The sequence below is a fragment of the Lonchura striata genome, chromosome 6, assembly GCF_050655825.1.
Source record: "Lonchura striata isolate lonStrDom1 chromosome 6, ASM5065582v1, whole genome shotgun sequence".
Classification (NCBI taxonomy): Eukaryota; Metazoa; Chordata; class Aves; order Passeriformes; family Estrildidae; genus Lonchura; species Lonchura striata.
Window position 1 is genome coordinate 22646722 of NC_140708.1, and position 16629 is coordinate 22663350.

General features: G+C 41.1%; 1 protein-coding gene across 5 annotated transcripts in view; it reads right to left on the reverse strand.

Annotated features, from left to right (window-relative positions):
- The window catches only part of MARCHF8 (membrane associated ring-CH-type finger 8), an 85504-nt gene that overhangs the window by 8637 nt on the left and 60238 nt on the right, over nt 1-16629 (reverse strand). For 4 of the 5 annotated variants that reach the window (XM_077784611.2, XM_085582482.1, XM_085582483.1 and 1 more), the window contains exons 3-5: nt 11700-11750; nt 1962-2041; nt 808-1653 (exon numbers count right to left, since the gene is read on the reverse strand). In XM_077784611.2, the coding sequence (XP_077640737.1) occupies nt 808-1653; nt 1962-2041; nt 11700-11750 (977 nt within the window). The remainder of the gene's footprint in view (nt 1-807; nt 1654-1961; nt 2042-11699; nt 11751-16629) is intronic. The other variant, XM_085582484.1, reaches the window with a different exon arrangement.

Sequence of the window (16629 nt, forward strand, 5' to 3'; positions counted from 1 at the left end):
TAGGGAGGAGAAAGACTAGGATAATAAAATGCTAGGTAGAGGGATTAGACATTTGATCCTGAACTTGATGACTCCTGCTCCTCAAGCACATTTTTGATGTGGGATAGGGCAGACCAGTAGACAAGTCACTGTGAAGACAGTCCAGATCTTGTTGTTCCTAACACCTGTGCACATGAATAATCCTTTGTAGCTGGAATAAGGACACCCATCATTTTTGAACCTCACACTATGGACCTCATACAGGCCTACCACTAACAGCCAATGCTCAGATACCCTTTGACCAAGACAACCAGGAAGCCCTTAACAAAGAAAAACGTGTGGTGGGATACAAACTTGGGGGGGGAAATCTAAAGCTATATTGATCTGATCTCACATGCAATTTTCAAGCAGTCTGTTTTCCTCCTGATTCCCTGCCTCTGACCAAACTAGCAGTGCTATCAGGACAACACATTGCTCATTAAAAGCTAAGACATATTCAGCTTGACCTTTATGATGTGTAGCTGAATCTCTCATAGTATTCCCAGTTTGGGCACTGATAAAGTATCTCAGAACCCCAGACCTGAAATACATTTTAGAAGAATTTCTTTGACTCCAAAGGTAGTTATTTTGCTTAGTAGCCTTGTTAAGTGCATCAGAGGGGTGCATGACCACAGAGAAAAGGCTGCATGCTTCAAATCATACATACTGTATTAGCAAGATGACAGGGTAAAAGAAGAGACAGAAACAGCACAAAGGCAGGGGAAAGCAGAATAGTCACCACCACACATGGGAGGGTTAACAAGGTAGGTGGTTCTCTGGTAAACCAACCTGCAGGTATCCCCTGATGTGGACACAGGGGAGAGAGGGGGTAACTTTTCTGAGAGGGGGGAAGGGCAGTCAAGGTCACTGTCCTTCTCAACTGAACAGAGTGGTGCCCGCTGCTCTTTTGTTTTGAGTTTCACTGAGGTGTTGTCCTCAAAGACGTCATCATCTCCCATATCATCAGAGCAGAAGTCTGTGCTTTCCACCAGCATGCTGGAGGATTTGTCAGCTTGGAAGTGACTGGAATAGCTCTCCAGTTCATGAAATTTATGCAGGCTGCTGATGCTGGAGGTGTGGGAGAAGGAAAAAAGGTACCGCAACAGTTTTTTGCTCCTTGAGGAGTCATGGTCCACCTTGTCCTCCAGCAGGGGGATATGTACAGCGCTGTGGTTCTCTGCTCCTCCCGATGCACTTGAGTAGTTGGAAAGGGAAGGGATATAGGAGTGCTTAGAATTGCTAAAAGAAAGAGGCCTGAGATTCAGCGGTTTCCTCTCTTTAAGATGAAATTTGTTAATCCTTAAACACTGCTCTTGATTCAGGGTCAGTTTGCCTTCTGAGCGTGTCCGCTCCACATAATCAAAGCACTCGCTGGTGCTCTGCGCCTTCTGGTCCACGTCATTGAGGGACTTGGAGAATTTCAGGGTGCGGGTGGGCTTTACGTTCTTAGCAGACCTGAGTGCCTGGCCCCGATCCTGCCCACGGGAGTTTCTCTTTGCTGCGTGTAACGTGTCCTGACAGATTACTGTCACAGTGACCCCTTGTGTCATAGGGCTCTGGCAGTGCGGATTTTTCAAGACAACAGCAGACTGCACTGGACTGTGATGACAACACTCAGAAAACACTGCACTGGAACTGCATGCAGAATAGTGGAATAAAAGCACATAAAGTAAAAAAAAACAATTAAAAAAGAGAACATATATAATTAAAAGTGAAGAAATGAGAATTACAGCTAGTGTGGGAATGGCAAACATAGCAGGGCCAAACAGTCAGTAGGATTTAACAAAGCAGTGTTAGACAGCAGTTGAGTCAAACAAACGGTATGCTCCAAATGGGAACCCCGCATCACTTACTTCCCCATAAACATGCTTTTTCAGTTTTGTTTTTCCTTAATTTGAACCTCGCCTGAGCCTCACTGTAGCCACGCAAATGGCACACTTTACCTGCAGATGTCTTGGTTGGATGGTGTAACAGAAGTCCGAGAGAAGCTGTGAGGGGCAGACACAGAGGTTGGACTTCCAGCCTGCAGTGAAATTAAAACAAACAAATAAAAAAAACCTCAAGTCAGGAGTCAGGATGCAGAGCAATCACCTTCAGGGTGAAACACAGCACATGGAGTCAGATACCCTCCACAGCAGATACTCAAGGGCTCGTTGTAAGAAAGTGACTTTCCTGTTAAATGTGAAAAAAGATCACATAGTCTCAACCCTGGAGAAGCAGTGATCAGAACAGAAATGTTTTACCCCAAGGTCAAATGCAGACATCTCTGGAGTGGAACCTGCCAGCTGTCAAACATTGCACAGAACAATAGCTCAGGAAATGGGCAATGCTACAGTAATTAGAATAATTAGATGTCAGTGTGTGTATAAACTAGCTGGAATTTAGCTACCATGGAATAGCTAATCCTTCCTCTAAAAATGATGGCAAGAGATTGGAGGCTAGCTGTTTCTTCACAAAACAGAACCGGCAGAGACTCAAATACAACCTGAAGACTTATATTCCTTAATAGCATATGCACATGAGCTCCATCTGCCAACCCAGACCATTCCCTGAAGTACTTAGTGTACTTTTTGAGGCCTTTCATCCTGCTCAGGATGTAGCTGAACAGGATATTTCAGGATGGAAGATCCATACTGGAGAAGAGGTTTGACAGCAGTCATATTTGTAAGTCACAACAAGAACACAGTGAGAAATAAAATAACTGAAGAATTAAAAATTAGCTGAACTAACTCAAAAACATAAAGTGAAGCTCTTGGTATATTTAACACTTAATAGACAAATCTGACCTCAATATGCTAAGAAAGAACATTGTCTCAGCTGTCACTCCACTGGCTGTTATTAAACACCTTTTCTGCTGCTGTATCCTCCATGTCACTTTGACAAACTTCTCAACTCTCCCTGGAGACTTTTGTGGGGAGGACACCTGCATTAATAACCTCATAACAGAAAATCTTTAAACCTGGGTTTCCCATGTTCCACAGCTGCTGGACAGGCTGCACTGCTCACCCACTGCTGCCAAACACTGTTTGCACTTCAAAATTCAAACAAAGCTTTACAGCTCTTTTGATCTGCACAGCAAAGCCTGAGACCCAGGAAAGAACAACGCAGTCAGCAGAACAACAGATATGTCCTCTCCATATTGGGCTGCACAGAAGCCAGCACTGCCAGCAGAGACCTGGGTCAGGCAACTGCAGACAGCCAGACCCGGGAGACCTCAGGTGACAAAAGGTGTGCTACCACAGAAGCCTGCTGTGCCCAGCCCTGTGCTTCAGCTTCAGACACCAGAGCTGCTCAGCTATCACTGCTTTGATCATGTTGCAACACACACTGTATCTGTCTTGGGACTTATAATTCTATACTTAATTTATTAAAAGCCCCTATCGTATATTTGAACAAAGCTGCCACGGAGTTTTACACTGTCATAGCAAAATCAAGGTTCCTTGTCACACATTATACTCTTTATTTCTTTGTGAGAGAAGATACATGCACATGCTACTTTACAAATACAGATAAAACAATAACCTTCCTTGTCACAGAACTCATCTTTTAAGGTTTTATTTCTCTAGTCAACAGCACTATAGACAGCAATGTATCTGTCCTCACATTAGGACACCTCAGGTACACAGACACTGAAAAAACAAGTATCCATTTACAGCTGGGCCTGCAGGAATCAAAGGCAAGACTCAGCCAAGACTGACACACACCTCTCAACCCTTAGTAAGACATTGTAACTTATTTCCCATCTTACCCAAAGCTGGGTACATGTATAGAATAAAACCCAGCAGAATAACCTTGGGCCAGAAAGCAAACTGAGCTATGTAATGACTGTGACAAAATAAATTAACAAGTATCAATTACTGGCTTTATCCAGGAAACGACAGTTCTTTACATTTTATACCACTTGCACATGCCAATGACACAGGATTCTGATCATGCAGTGATGTGAATTCAGGTACTTGCTGGAAATTTGTTTTCTCTTTGACGCTTAACCTCTCCTAAAAGCAGGTACACCTGACTTCATATCATATCTTTTATAAGGGTTTGTGCAGTAACTTTTTCTTAACTCAAAGTCTGACAATTTAATGAAAGATCTGACACTAATTTACTGATAAACTGTTTCACTCTGCAAATTAATAAAACTAAAATAATGAAATAGTTTAAAAAATATATTGAGCAGTCTTCTAAAAACAAAATATTAAACCAGTAAAACAGCAAGTTGCATTCTGCCATGGAGACAGAGCTATATATTGTTGGAAGTGAAGTCACAAATCAATTAATAAATCTGTCTAAGGTTTTATGTTATGAGCAAATCACAGAAGGTAACCTGCTAAGAATGAATCCGATCTCTCAGCTGCTTCAGTTTAGCCATGAACTTTTCTAAAAAAGGACAAAAGAATATATGATGTGACAGTCTAATGGCAGATGACTAGAATCAGTGATCCAAAATTTCCCTTCCAAAACCATGTTACTGGTTTCTTGATCCAATTTTCTGGTACCTAGAGTGTTAAAAGTCTCATCAATTGGGAAATCAAAAGGCTGGGACAAAAAAGAAATTGCGGAATTTTATCTGCATTTCAAGTTTAGTATTCTGTTTCTAGATGCCAGTACTGTTTAGAGTGGCTTAGAGAAACTCAGCATCTGAGGCACATTTCTTTTACCCCCATCTTTCTGCTTCAGAACAAAAGATACTTTTCTCTATTTTCATACATAATGAAAGTGCAACCAAACTATGAACAGAAATTAACACGCTTGGATAGGCACCACAAAAAGGAGCAACAAATCACTGGAGAAAGTTATGCTCCACCCTTGGTTCAAACAAGCTGTGGCTACCACCAAAAGCCGTGGTTCAATGAGCCTCCAGTCACTCTGTCTGTCCTCCTTTCGTCCCATGCTTTTCGCTCATTAAACTTTACAGAGCTGTACTGCAGCTCAGAGTAGGACAGTGAGGTAAAACCATTGCTCTAATGCCAGTCACTTCCCTAGGAATGTCAGTCAGTGACAGCAATGAGTCTCTAACAGTGAAGCACAACTCCTGACAAGGGCACAGTAAAATGCAAGTTGCTGCCAAAAGCCAAAGTACCAAGTTCTGCCACATCTGGAAGCAGGGTTACACATCACTGCTGCTGATCAGTCCTCCCAGCTCACCTGGGTCTACTGACTTAGACACAGCAGCTTTCAGGCAGAGAGGTGCCACAGAAAAGATGAAATACAGGCAGCCTCGGGACAGGAACATGGCCAAGAAGAGGCAGTGATGGGTGAATGAAACAGGCAGGTCCAGCTCTCTTGGAGCTCAAATGCTGCTCCCACACATGGCTAAGCTCTGAAGAGGCTGAGAAAACAAGCAGTCAAAGCCTTCTCCACTCAGTAGCTTGTGGTACACATCACCCTTACTGCCCCAGCAGCAGCCTCCCAGGTAGCAGCACCTTTGGCCAAAATGGCTATTTATGACAACAGCAGCAGTAGGTTTTACAGCACTCCTTTCTCCTAAGGAGGTTTCTGCCATGTTCATATGTGACATGTAGCCTAAGCCTTGATAGCTGAATTTGACCCTTCTAACTCCATAATCACTTGCTGAATCTCTGTGCACTGTCATGCCCTTTGCATGGAGGAACATCACCTCCAGTGACGAGCCTTGGAGCCATGTGAGTTACTCTGTACAGAGTACAGTCTGACTGGTTGCCTAAAATAGCTCAGTACTAAAGGTCAATAGTTAGTTAATTGTGTATATTGGCATTCCTATCTAATGCAATTCACTGAGGTCACAGCATGACCTTCTGCACTGGTACTCAGACAATCACAGCAATTTTGAAGGTAACAATTCCTGGGATTCCTACAGTTCTCTGAAGGGTTGCCAGCAGGAGCACACACATTTTTTAATATGCATATATACAGGTGTCCATGCATATATACACATATATGTTCTCATTCTGCCTCCACATGAACAGTGTTATCTATTGGTAAGGGAACTCAGCCTTTCCTTATTACATACTTCTGACTACATGCTGCACAACAAAACCCCAAAAAAACCACCCTGCCTAAGAAAATAAAGGCATCTTTGAAGTGAGCCATAGTGAACATGCCAATGGCTCAGGTGTATTTCAAGACAACCTGCTTATCTGAGATGACATTTCTGGGTGTAGTTGCTGCTGTCCCACTCTGGGCTGCACTTCAGTAACAGCAATTACATCTCATTTTAAAGAATGGGGCCAGTCATATCCTAAAATCTTTATTAAATTATTCACTGAAGGTAAAAAGTTAGAAAGAACTCCTATACAATTTTTCAACTGATTGGAAGTCTAAAGGAAACAAACAAAGGTTTTCCACACATGTTCTAGGTGCCACATGATTAGGAATAATACTGTAAACCTACTACTTGTGCTATAAAACATCTAGAAGTTTCAGCTAAGGAACTGGAACTAACATACAAAGAACTATGCACATTTAATAATAGAACATAACTCTCTTCTGTGCAGACAGAGTGAAAAGAAGCTCAATTTTAAGTCTTTTATTGGGAGGAACTTCAGAACAAGGAGCTTCAGGCAAATACAAATTTAGCAATAGAGAAAGGAACAAAACACTCCACAACTCAAATTTCAACCTGGCATTCTGATTATGGGCTTGCCTTTATTTTATGTGCTCTTGAGTACTTTCAGCAAGTACCGTGTTCCATGTACACGATGGCTGACAGCTCTTGCTAAAGTGCACCGCAGTTCCACAGCCTCTGAAGCTCATCTCTGGAGCAGAGGCCAAAGGAGGCCTCCAGTGGTGCCAGCACACCAAGGCAGCAGTGCAACGAGACCAAACTGGACACACCTGGCACCTGAGATAGGCAGAACAGGCCACCTATGGACAGGCTGGGGGATGGGACGGGCAGACAGCCCTGCTGACAGGCTGGTTTTGAAAGCTTCTGTACCAACATGGCAGGATCAACCATCAGCAACTTCTGATCTTCTCCAGTAAGTTCTCCCTATCAGATTCATGCCATATTGACTTCCAGTGCATATTAAAATCAAGTGTCTTTAAGAGAGGGTTAAGATAAATTATTAAAATGGAGAGTGGTTAATAAAACTGCAGAGGAGACATGGGAAAGAGGCATCTGAAAATTTCAGGACGATTGTGGCAGCACATTTACAACAGACAATCAACTCCACCATGTAATTTTGGCAACAATTTGATAGAAACCAGCAGTCAGCTGCTGGAAGAACTTTCTTCCATACTTTATATAATGTATATGACTATAATTAAAACTATGTCTAGCAACTAGAAGCAAAGTTGAAGTCAGCTTTCCCTTATTATTTCTAAAGAAATCTAAAGGAGGATTCTGTCAGGTACTTTTCTCTAGAGATTCCAGAGCTAAAGATATTAGAAAAAGGAGGCTATCTATCCCTTCAAAATCTCCCCAAGAATATTACAACCAGCCTACAGCACAGGATTAATGCTGACTAAACCCAGTAAAAACTGCACAGGTTGTGCAGGGAGAAGAAAAAAAAGTATATATGGCTTTTTGTCTTTAAAAATCTTCCTTAAAGTACCTTGAATGTACTGAGGCAACAAAAGACGAAAGAAAACCACTGCAGGTTCCTTTATGGGGTGCCCTCATTCCTATATGCAGAAAGAATTCAGCCCCAGGAGAGAGAATTTATCACAGCATAAGGAGACTATCACATTCCTTACAAACATGACTGCACTGTGCTCCAGCATGAGATTACTTGCTCTTGCACTTGAGGAAAAACTATACTTTCATCTTCACACTATACAATTTTTCATGTATTTTCCTTCAACTCTTCAACTCAGTAAAAGAGTTTTTTTAAGCAACTTGTATTTCCCTACCACCAGGCTCATGTACCTGAACAGAACACCTCTGAGGAGCAGTTCTTTTCAGTAAGCCTTGGTCATCTGATAGGCTACAGGACAGCTAAGTTCTGCAACTGAAAAAACTGGACTACTTTTCTACAGACAAATGCTCACTGAATCCATTAAAGCTTCAGGCAACAGTGGACGTGTGTATTCCTATGCTTTTTAAAATCTGTTCCAAGCTGATGAACAACCTAAATGGATTTTAAATTTCATAGCAGAAATTGTGTCTGCACTGGCTACTATTCAGTCTAAGAATAATCTAATACTTTACAACATGCTTCTGCTCAAAAGATAAAATTATACAGGCCTTCAGAAAAGACAAAGCATTTACATTTTTTAAGGAGTTCACTTTTGATTTCTTTGCTGTGATCCCAGTGTTAGCATTTTCAAAGTTTATCCCTTGGAGGGCTATGAAAATAAGACTACAAAGTGCTTCCCCTTTACAGTAGAATCAACCTTCCAAAGCAATCAGATGACAAGAACAGCACACAGATGACCTGAAGGTATTTCCAGACATCACATCATCACTTTCAGGATATATCAGATACTTTAAAGGTAAACAATACCACTAATTTGAGAATAACTATTTAGAGACCAGCTTTGTAAGTGACCTCATTTCATCTGCTTGTAAGCACAATTCCTTTATCTATGAACTGAGGGCATGAATTATCACTACTGTGAAAATCCCTCTTTTGGCTGCTCCCAGTGACTAGCTGTGTGTTAGGGTCAATTTCTTTTATATTTAGAGGATGAAGCTTCTATAAAGCTTAATTATTTCTCTGTGGGGCTTGAATGATGAAGGCACTTTGCAGCAATCAGTGGCTGCTTGAAAAAAATGCTGGCTTAGGTTAAACAGCCAAGATGTGGATCTGGGCTGTATTCCCTTGTGCCAACTGGGGTTGCTTCAATCAGCATCAGTGCTGTTTATGTGTCTGAACAGGGCAAGTTGGGGAAAATGGGCTGTGTTCAAGTCCCATGACTCAATAAATTAAATCTGCCTTCAATTTTTTTTTTTTAATTTCAAAACAAATATAAAAGATTTCAGAAATTTACATGTTTCATGTGTAGCAGATTTAAAAGGAGTGTTTGAAATATATATACCAAAAAAGCAAAGAAGTGCCTGGAGGAATGCCACATCTCCCAGTGTGCAACATACTGCACACAGCCTAATGACACCATATGAAGATTCTCCTGCATTTTATTCCCTGCTCCTTTTTCTGCTCTTTCTGGCCTCCATCCCTAGCCAAGTATTCAGGTGATTGCTTTTTCTTGGCTTGGCCACATGTACTAGCATCTCTTCTGCCTCTCTTAGCATCTGCCTTTTTGCCCCTTTCTCCCAAGGGACAGCTCCACCTGGCCCTGACACTGGGGGTCTACATTCAGAAAGGTCTTGCTACCTCTACCAGCTGATTACATTTGCAGTAGCACCATCTGTCTGCCTCCCTCCCTCATCACTTTAAGCCTATGGGCATTGCTTTCCTTGGTCACAGTAAGTAACACAGCATCCTCTCTTGGCTAAAGGCTGAGTTCTGACTCAATCCTTTCCACTCAAACTGCAGTGTGCAATGAGAGCAGTGGAAAGATACCCAGTAATAATCACAGCGGGTTCATAATGACATATCAGCACCAGTAAAGCTTTGAATCAAGTGTCAGTGCCAAGAATTTGTAGCAGATTTGCTATGTTGGTGTGCTGTAAGCTAGATTTGGGTGGAAAAACAATAGCTGAAACAGTCAGTTGCAGAAAGCATGACCATTACTTCTGTACACACACACACACACTTCAACAAATCTGGAAATGCAGCATGTAATTGATTTACCCCAATTTTGGTTAAAAAGCTCCTCTTAAAATGGTGTCAGATCAACAAGTCCTGTGGATTTCAGAAAGGGCTATACAGGCAACCAAGCATTTCCATACTTGAAATGTGTACCCAATCTGCCTTATTGGCCAGGTTGCTATGGTATTCTGAATAAAAAAATTAGCCCTTTCCTATTAAATCTCACAATGAAAGAAAAATTTTCTGTGTACTTAAGCTTCCATGCAGCATTGCACTACTATAATGTTTCCTGATTTGTCATTTGAAATTGCATGCAACAGCAAAGCACCTGTCAACCACAAATAATTGTTGCAGTTTATCACTGAACTGCCTGGATGCACAAGGCAGCATTCAGACAGGCAGACAAATCAGGGGCTGACTTCACTGATGGGGCTTTCACCCTCTGCCCTTGTTTGAACTTAATCTCCCGAGTGGAGAAGGTGCACAGAATGGATCAGGCAGAGATGATACAGGAGCAATAAGAACATCAACACCTCTGGGAAGCTCACTTTGCAACCAAAAAGTCTCCTCCATTAAACTGGCAAGACTGACTTTTGATCCCCTTGAGAACTTCAGCTTTTGCAATACACAGCAGTCACGCTGAACATTTCAGCACTTCAAGATGAATGTAAATATTGATGTCTCACTTGCCAGCACTCCCAGGGAGAGCTTTCCAGAGTGCAAAGTCCTTCCCACTGCCACACTATCAGTTCTTGATGAATTAAGAATAAACTGTGCAGATTCATATGGGTACCAAAGTGCTGCTGCCAAAATGTTTGTGCTGATTTGAGACACTCTGGGAAAAGTACAATGATAATTAATGGCAAAACTACTATCTCTGTTGAACAAAACCTAAAAATCCAATTAAGGAACCCTAAGATGATAAGAACCAGGGTAAAAAGGCACAAGCACAGCCCCATTTTTAAAAAAATACATGAATATTTATACTCCCACAGTTTTTATTTAAAAACCCCTTATATGAATGCACATTTTTCTATGCCAAATGGAAAATGATCTCTTATACAATCCATGATAACAACACCTACAGCTTGGTCAATACCTTGTGCACCAGGCACAGTTGACCTGCTCACTGTTTAGGACACCCAGTAATCCTGTCTTTTGGCTCCAAAGTGAAAGTTGTCTGTGCCCACATAAGCTATACATTATGTGCAGACACTGTCTCCTCTGTTGGAGATATGAACAATTCTCTAGATCCAGAAGTACTCACTATACTTATTATGTTGCAGCCATAATGACTCAGTGTTTCATTAGAAGTAACTACATATAGCCACTTAAAACTGTGGCAACAAATAATTGAAACTTATATACTGCATGAAAAGTACTGTTCAACCAGCACAGCTACCAAAAAAATCTTCTTTGCAATGCAGAAGTAGGGTATGTATTGCAATAGTTATCTTGGACAGAAGATACTTTTTCCCTAATGGCATAACAAAGCAATTATGCTTTGGATGTGCCCACTGGCTATGCTGAAGAGTGACTAGAAGGGGTGGAGCATCCTGCTTGCCTTACCTGACCAGGCCCTGTAAAATCAAACATTTAAAAATACTTACATAGTCATGTCCTGATAATAAGCTCATGGCACTTAAAAATAGTTTGGTGTTGACCACATATCCTACACATATTATGGGATGCACAGCTATACATATCTTACACACCTTTATCTTACAAAACAACATACTTGAGTGATGTTTTTGGAGCCACTTTCCCCCCAAGATAAGATCTCAGGCATCTGTCATCTATCTTGCTCCTATCAAGCTGAGGAGGCTGACAGTGTGAAAGAGAAAACCTACTGTAGCTTCCATTTCGTTTGACCTGTAAAGAGAGTCTGCAAAACACCAGAGTTCTAACGTTTCAGGAGTGGCTATCAATGACAGGCATAAATAGCATTTTCTACTGGTCACATCATCACATATATCACCCAATTTTGAAATGAAAAGAATCCAAGCACCCCCAAATTTATCAAAGACTGAGTTATATGGAGCAACATACCTTTGAGATGTTACTAGAGCGGCTCACAGAATGCCCCAAAGCCTTCTCATTCTGAAAGAGCAAGAACAGGATCACTGCAGCAACAAGTCACACTTATGAAACTACTTAAAAGTTGCCATTAAAAATCAAATTCCATGGAGAAAGTCTTACAGCTGGGGCTTTTAACGCTGCTTCTATTGACATCAGCCTGATTTACAACAATCACTGGATTGCTGTGTTTGTTTAACAAGATATTATCTTGCAGAAAATCACATAGGCAACATATGTACAAACTGATAAACAGTAAACCAATTATTTATTTTCTCTGAGGGTAGTGTAAAGGCCTTTACTCAGATGGCATCCATTTTGGAAAAGACACTTCTCAGTATCATGGAGATCTGCTTCATCTACATTTAAAGGCAAACATCCAACCACTAGAGCTGAAAGCTCTTGCTTAATGAAAAACAAAAATGACACAGTGATGTTGAAACAATTTGAATAACCACATGCATGTCACTTCAGAATACAGGGCAGAATTACTGAGGAACTTCCTTTTAATACAGAACTTGGAATTAAATTGGAAATATCAAACAAGATGGAAATGTGGAAGCTGCAATTCTCAAAACTTAAGTAAGTGATGATTGCATCTGTTATTCACTTTTCAGTGTGCAGACCCTGACACAAGGATGACAATCTTATCTCCTTCAAAAATTAACCATAGGTTTCAGCAAGATATTTTATCCTTTAAGGATACCTGGTTTCTGAACATCAGTTCACAGTAACTGTAACTGGACACAGTTGCTTCACTTGGAAGAGCCTAGAAATTGCTTTGCAAAAACCTTTCTGAATAAAATCCAATGAAAAATACTTTTTTCCTAAACAAGCAGTACAAACAGAGCAAGTTGTAACATTCAGTTATGGATCTACATTCCCCTAAGTTTGTAGCTGGGATGCAATAGGTTTGAGATTTAATCTCTCTGACAAAAAGACAAAGTTAGTACTTCTTCCTGTGGTCTCTGTGCTATGTAAAGGCTTCTGGAAGTGCATCTTTCTGCTTGGAATTTTAGGAAACAAACTCTTTCACATTTATTCCTGAAGAGAATTAAACCTAACAGAGACACTTTTGATTGTCAGCACCCTCTTCTAGTCTTCTGGGCAGTGACTGATCAGACAGAAATTAAGATCAGGAGTCCTACATCTATAACAAACAGGGACATGTACATTCCCTGTTAGTAAACTGCTGTTTACAGTGGGAGATCAGCACACTGGTCTCACACGTCCTGTCTGCAGTTTGCTACAACTCAAATGACCCTTCAGTGACTAAAGCCCACATGAAGTCAGCCTGACTGGCTGAGGATTCAGATGCTACACCCAAACTTTTAACATCCTTGTGCTCTGAGATACTTCTTCTACAGAGCATCCTCCACAGCAACTTCCAATCTTTTTTATGAGAAAGAAGCCATAAAGGCATAAAACTTTAGCATGTGCTTACAAAAGCAGGGTGTCCCCTTCTTACTCCACGAGCTGCCTCTCAGCAGTCCTGGGTACTATGCCAGTTGACAGATAAAAACTGCATTTCCTTCATTAAAAACATGAGGAAGAAAATACAGTTCTGAAATTTCCTGTAGGAATCCAAGTAGCTAGAAGACAGTAAAATAGTATTTCTGACGAAAAGGGGAAAAGTGGTTAAGGAACACCACATGCTAGTTTTGACCTACTGCCAAAATAAAAATCAGCAAGTATCAGAATGCCAGATTTGTACACTGCAAGACTGAGTTTGATTTTTGAGATAACTGTAAGCTTTTGTTACATAGATAACAGTATTCCTGGAACACAGACAAACAAAGATCCTCAAAAATATGGACATAATGCTTATGTGAAGACTAATGTTGGACAGGACTACAGCCAGAACCTGTGTGGCCAAGAACTGGCTCCACTCATAGGAGACAGCCTAGCTGACTTCATCAAAGGCACTGGAACCATAGCAACAGGGCAAAAAAAAAGTTCATTGAAGCTACAGGAGACAGGAGGAAGCTACAGGAGAAGAGGAACATGTTCTCAAGCTATGAGGAAAAGAGACCACCACAAGTTGGCAAGCAGAAGACTTGCCACTGCCTGTGTGTGAGGTGTGGGGGGAAGCAGGCTGTGCTTGACCTTCTAGGGATGTGTGGGAAGCAAACAGAGCAAGGCTACATGCAACGAGGGAAAATGATAGTGGAGAGTGAAACCATTGGGTGAGAAGTCTCCCTGAGGCAAGACAGGTGACAGTCTCAAATCCAGCCCCAGGTGACCAAGACAAGGATGAAATTAAACAGAGCAGAGGTTTCCTCATGTTAACTCAATGCCCCCCACCAAAACTCCTGTCTACCTGAAGAAGATGCTTGCAAGGGAGCATGTCTGAACTTACACAGGCACCTGCATTGAAAAGGACGTGCTAAAATTCAGTAAGCATCACAGGCTGGAAGACAAGACCTGTATTTGCACAACATGGTAGATGATGCAGAGCAAACAGACTTTTAGCTGCTGCCACAGAAACTTGTCTTTCTGCCTCTGCTCCCAGAACTGATTTTATCTGATAGATGCCAGGAGCCTCCAAGAGACAGAAGCACATATTATCTTTATTCATCTACTGTTAGAAACATACCTATCAGAGATTTCAGTTAGGAGATAACTGCAAATAATTGGTTATGTTATTGAAAAAGTGACCATTTTAAAGCAAAAAATCAGAATTGAAAAGTATTCCCATAAGGGCTACAGTGTGCATGCACACGTATATTTAGGAATCTGTGATATTCCTAATGGACTCCTAAGCACTTAAGTGCTTTTTAACATCTGTTTCTTAGCCACACAAAGCAAGTACATCCATAACATCAACAGGAAATTCACTACAGTAGCTTTTAATAGTAGACACAGTTAATGAGGAACAGAAACATTAAACAGATAAAAATTATTTAAAAGACAAAAAACAAATCTCACTTTTCACTCTATATCCATCACCAGTACTGGGATCTTTTATAATTATTCACATGTTAACACTGACATGGGAATGGCAAGGCTAAGCTTTCATGGTACTATCACTTCCAACAAATAAAAACCTTCAGAGACTTTCTAGTATGTTCCCACTGCACAGTAAGACATATTCTGGTGGGTAAAAAGAGCTCCAAACAAGCTCTCCTTCCCTCATGCAAAAGCATTAGGCTTTGCACTTGAATGAAAGATCAAGATAAAAGTAACATCTGCAACTAAGGACCCTACAATTATCACCTGTTAGTGTCATGCTCCTTTAGCAATTCTGTTTTTCTATATGGAATAATGGGAATCCTGCCTTTTGAAGTCATCCTCCTCAACTAGAACCACCTGGCAGATGTTTAAAAAACAAACAAACAAACCCACCCATGTAGGAAAAAAATTACAGTTGCAACTTGTCACTTCTCCTGAGTGCTGGCTGCTCTGAGGTCCCCAGCAGCTAGTGTGGCTCTAGAAAAATGAATTAAAACCAGCAAAATTGCTACCCAGTCCTCTGGATCCACTTGCTTGCAATTGCCAGAATCCTCCTCCCAGCTTTCCTTTCTTTTTCTACCTTCCCCTTGAATCTTCTCCCAGCTGTGTGACAGAGCTGCCTTCTTCCTTCTCCAGTTGCTTCAGCTCACATTTGCCTTTCTTCAGGGCTCTACACCTTTGCCTTCTCCTTGCTGCCTGGCTCGTTTTCCCTCCTGCCACCATTCCTCAGCTGCATGACATCTCTCAAGGCCTTTTCAGTTCAGCTATCTAGAAGACAACTCTCTCCTGTCCTTCCTTTTGCCTCAGTCTTTCATATATTCAGCATTTCAAGTTATTTTGCCCTTGCTTCCCTACCCTAACGTATCCATTTTCTACTGAGCACAACAGCTACATAACTCACAAAGCCAAACCCAGAATTCCTGTGAACCCCAATACATCAGTTCCTACCATGAGAGCCACAGCAGCCAGAGCTGCTCTTGTCCCTTACAACACCATTGTATCAAACTGACCTTTCTCCAAACTTAGCTGTAGATGCTGACGTTACTGCAGCATCAGCAAGCGGGCACCCAAAAGAAATACAACTTAAATATCTTGGCCAGATGGAAGGTAAACAATATATTAGTAAAATAATTTGGTTTTGTATTTCTGATTTCCAGTCATTAAGGCAGGTAAATAGAAGACAACAGAGGATGCAGTTTCATAGCTTGTGCAACTGCCTTCTGTTTACAACTGTGACTACAGATGTAATCCAGTCCTAAGAATGATTAATGCTAAACCCATCTTTTATCTCTGCTCATAGAACTGCAGAAGAAACTGCAAGCCAGATCCCAATGGGTTAGCAAGATGACTTTTATTCTATTTCCATCTCGGAAAAGAGGACAGAGGGCACCAGAAGATGGTACTCCTTTGCCCTCAGGACACCAGTGTCTATGTGTGAACCCAGCACAGGTTTGCTTCCTGAAGTCTTAATTCTTTAACACACTAGTGGCCTGTTAGGGCACTATATTCCCCATTTTGCAATACAATTTCTGTGTTACATTATCTTACATGATATCATGGGTTAAGAGCTTCATCTGAAGATAGGTGTTCTCCATCTAAAATCTCAGTAACAAAGAGCAGAGAGTTCATTTTGAGGAGGGTGTTACTGCAACGACACAGACAGAGATGCCTACAAGGCAAATACTAATGTCTCAGCCCAAAAGAGACACAAAAATAAAACCAGGTCAGACTGGCTAGAGCCCTGCCAACTTGTGGTTTTCTATGTGGACTCTGAAAGGCATTTTAATTTCATTTTGTGCATTACAACTGTATTTTACAATGACAAATTAAGCATGAGATTGATATCTAGCAAAATCACTTACTGTTATTAACAATCCATGTCAATGAATTTTAACAGAGTCTTCTGGGTAAATGGTTGCTTTTCTTAATAAAAACCTTTGCAGAAGAGAAT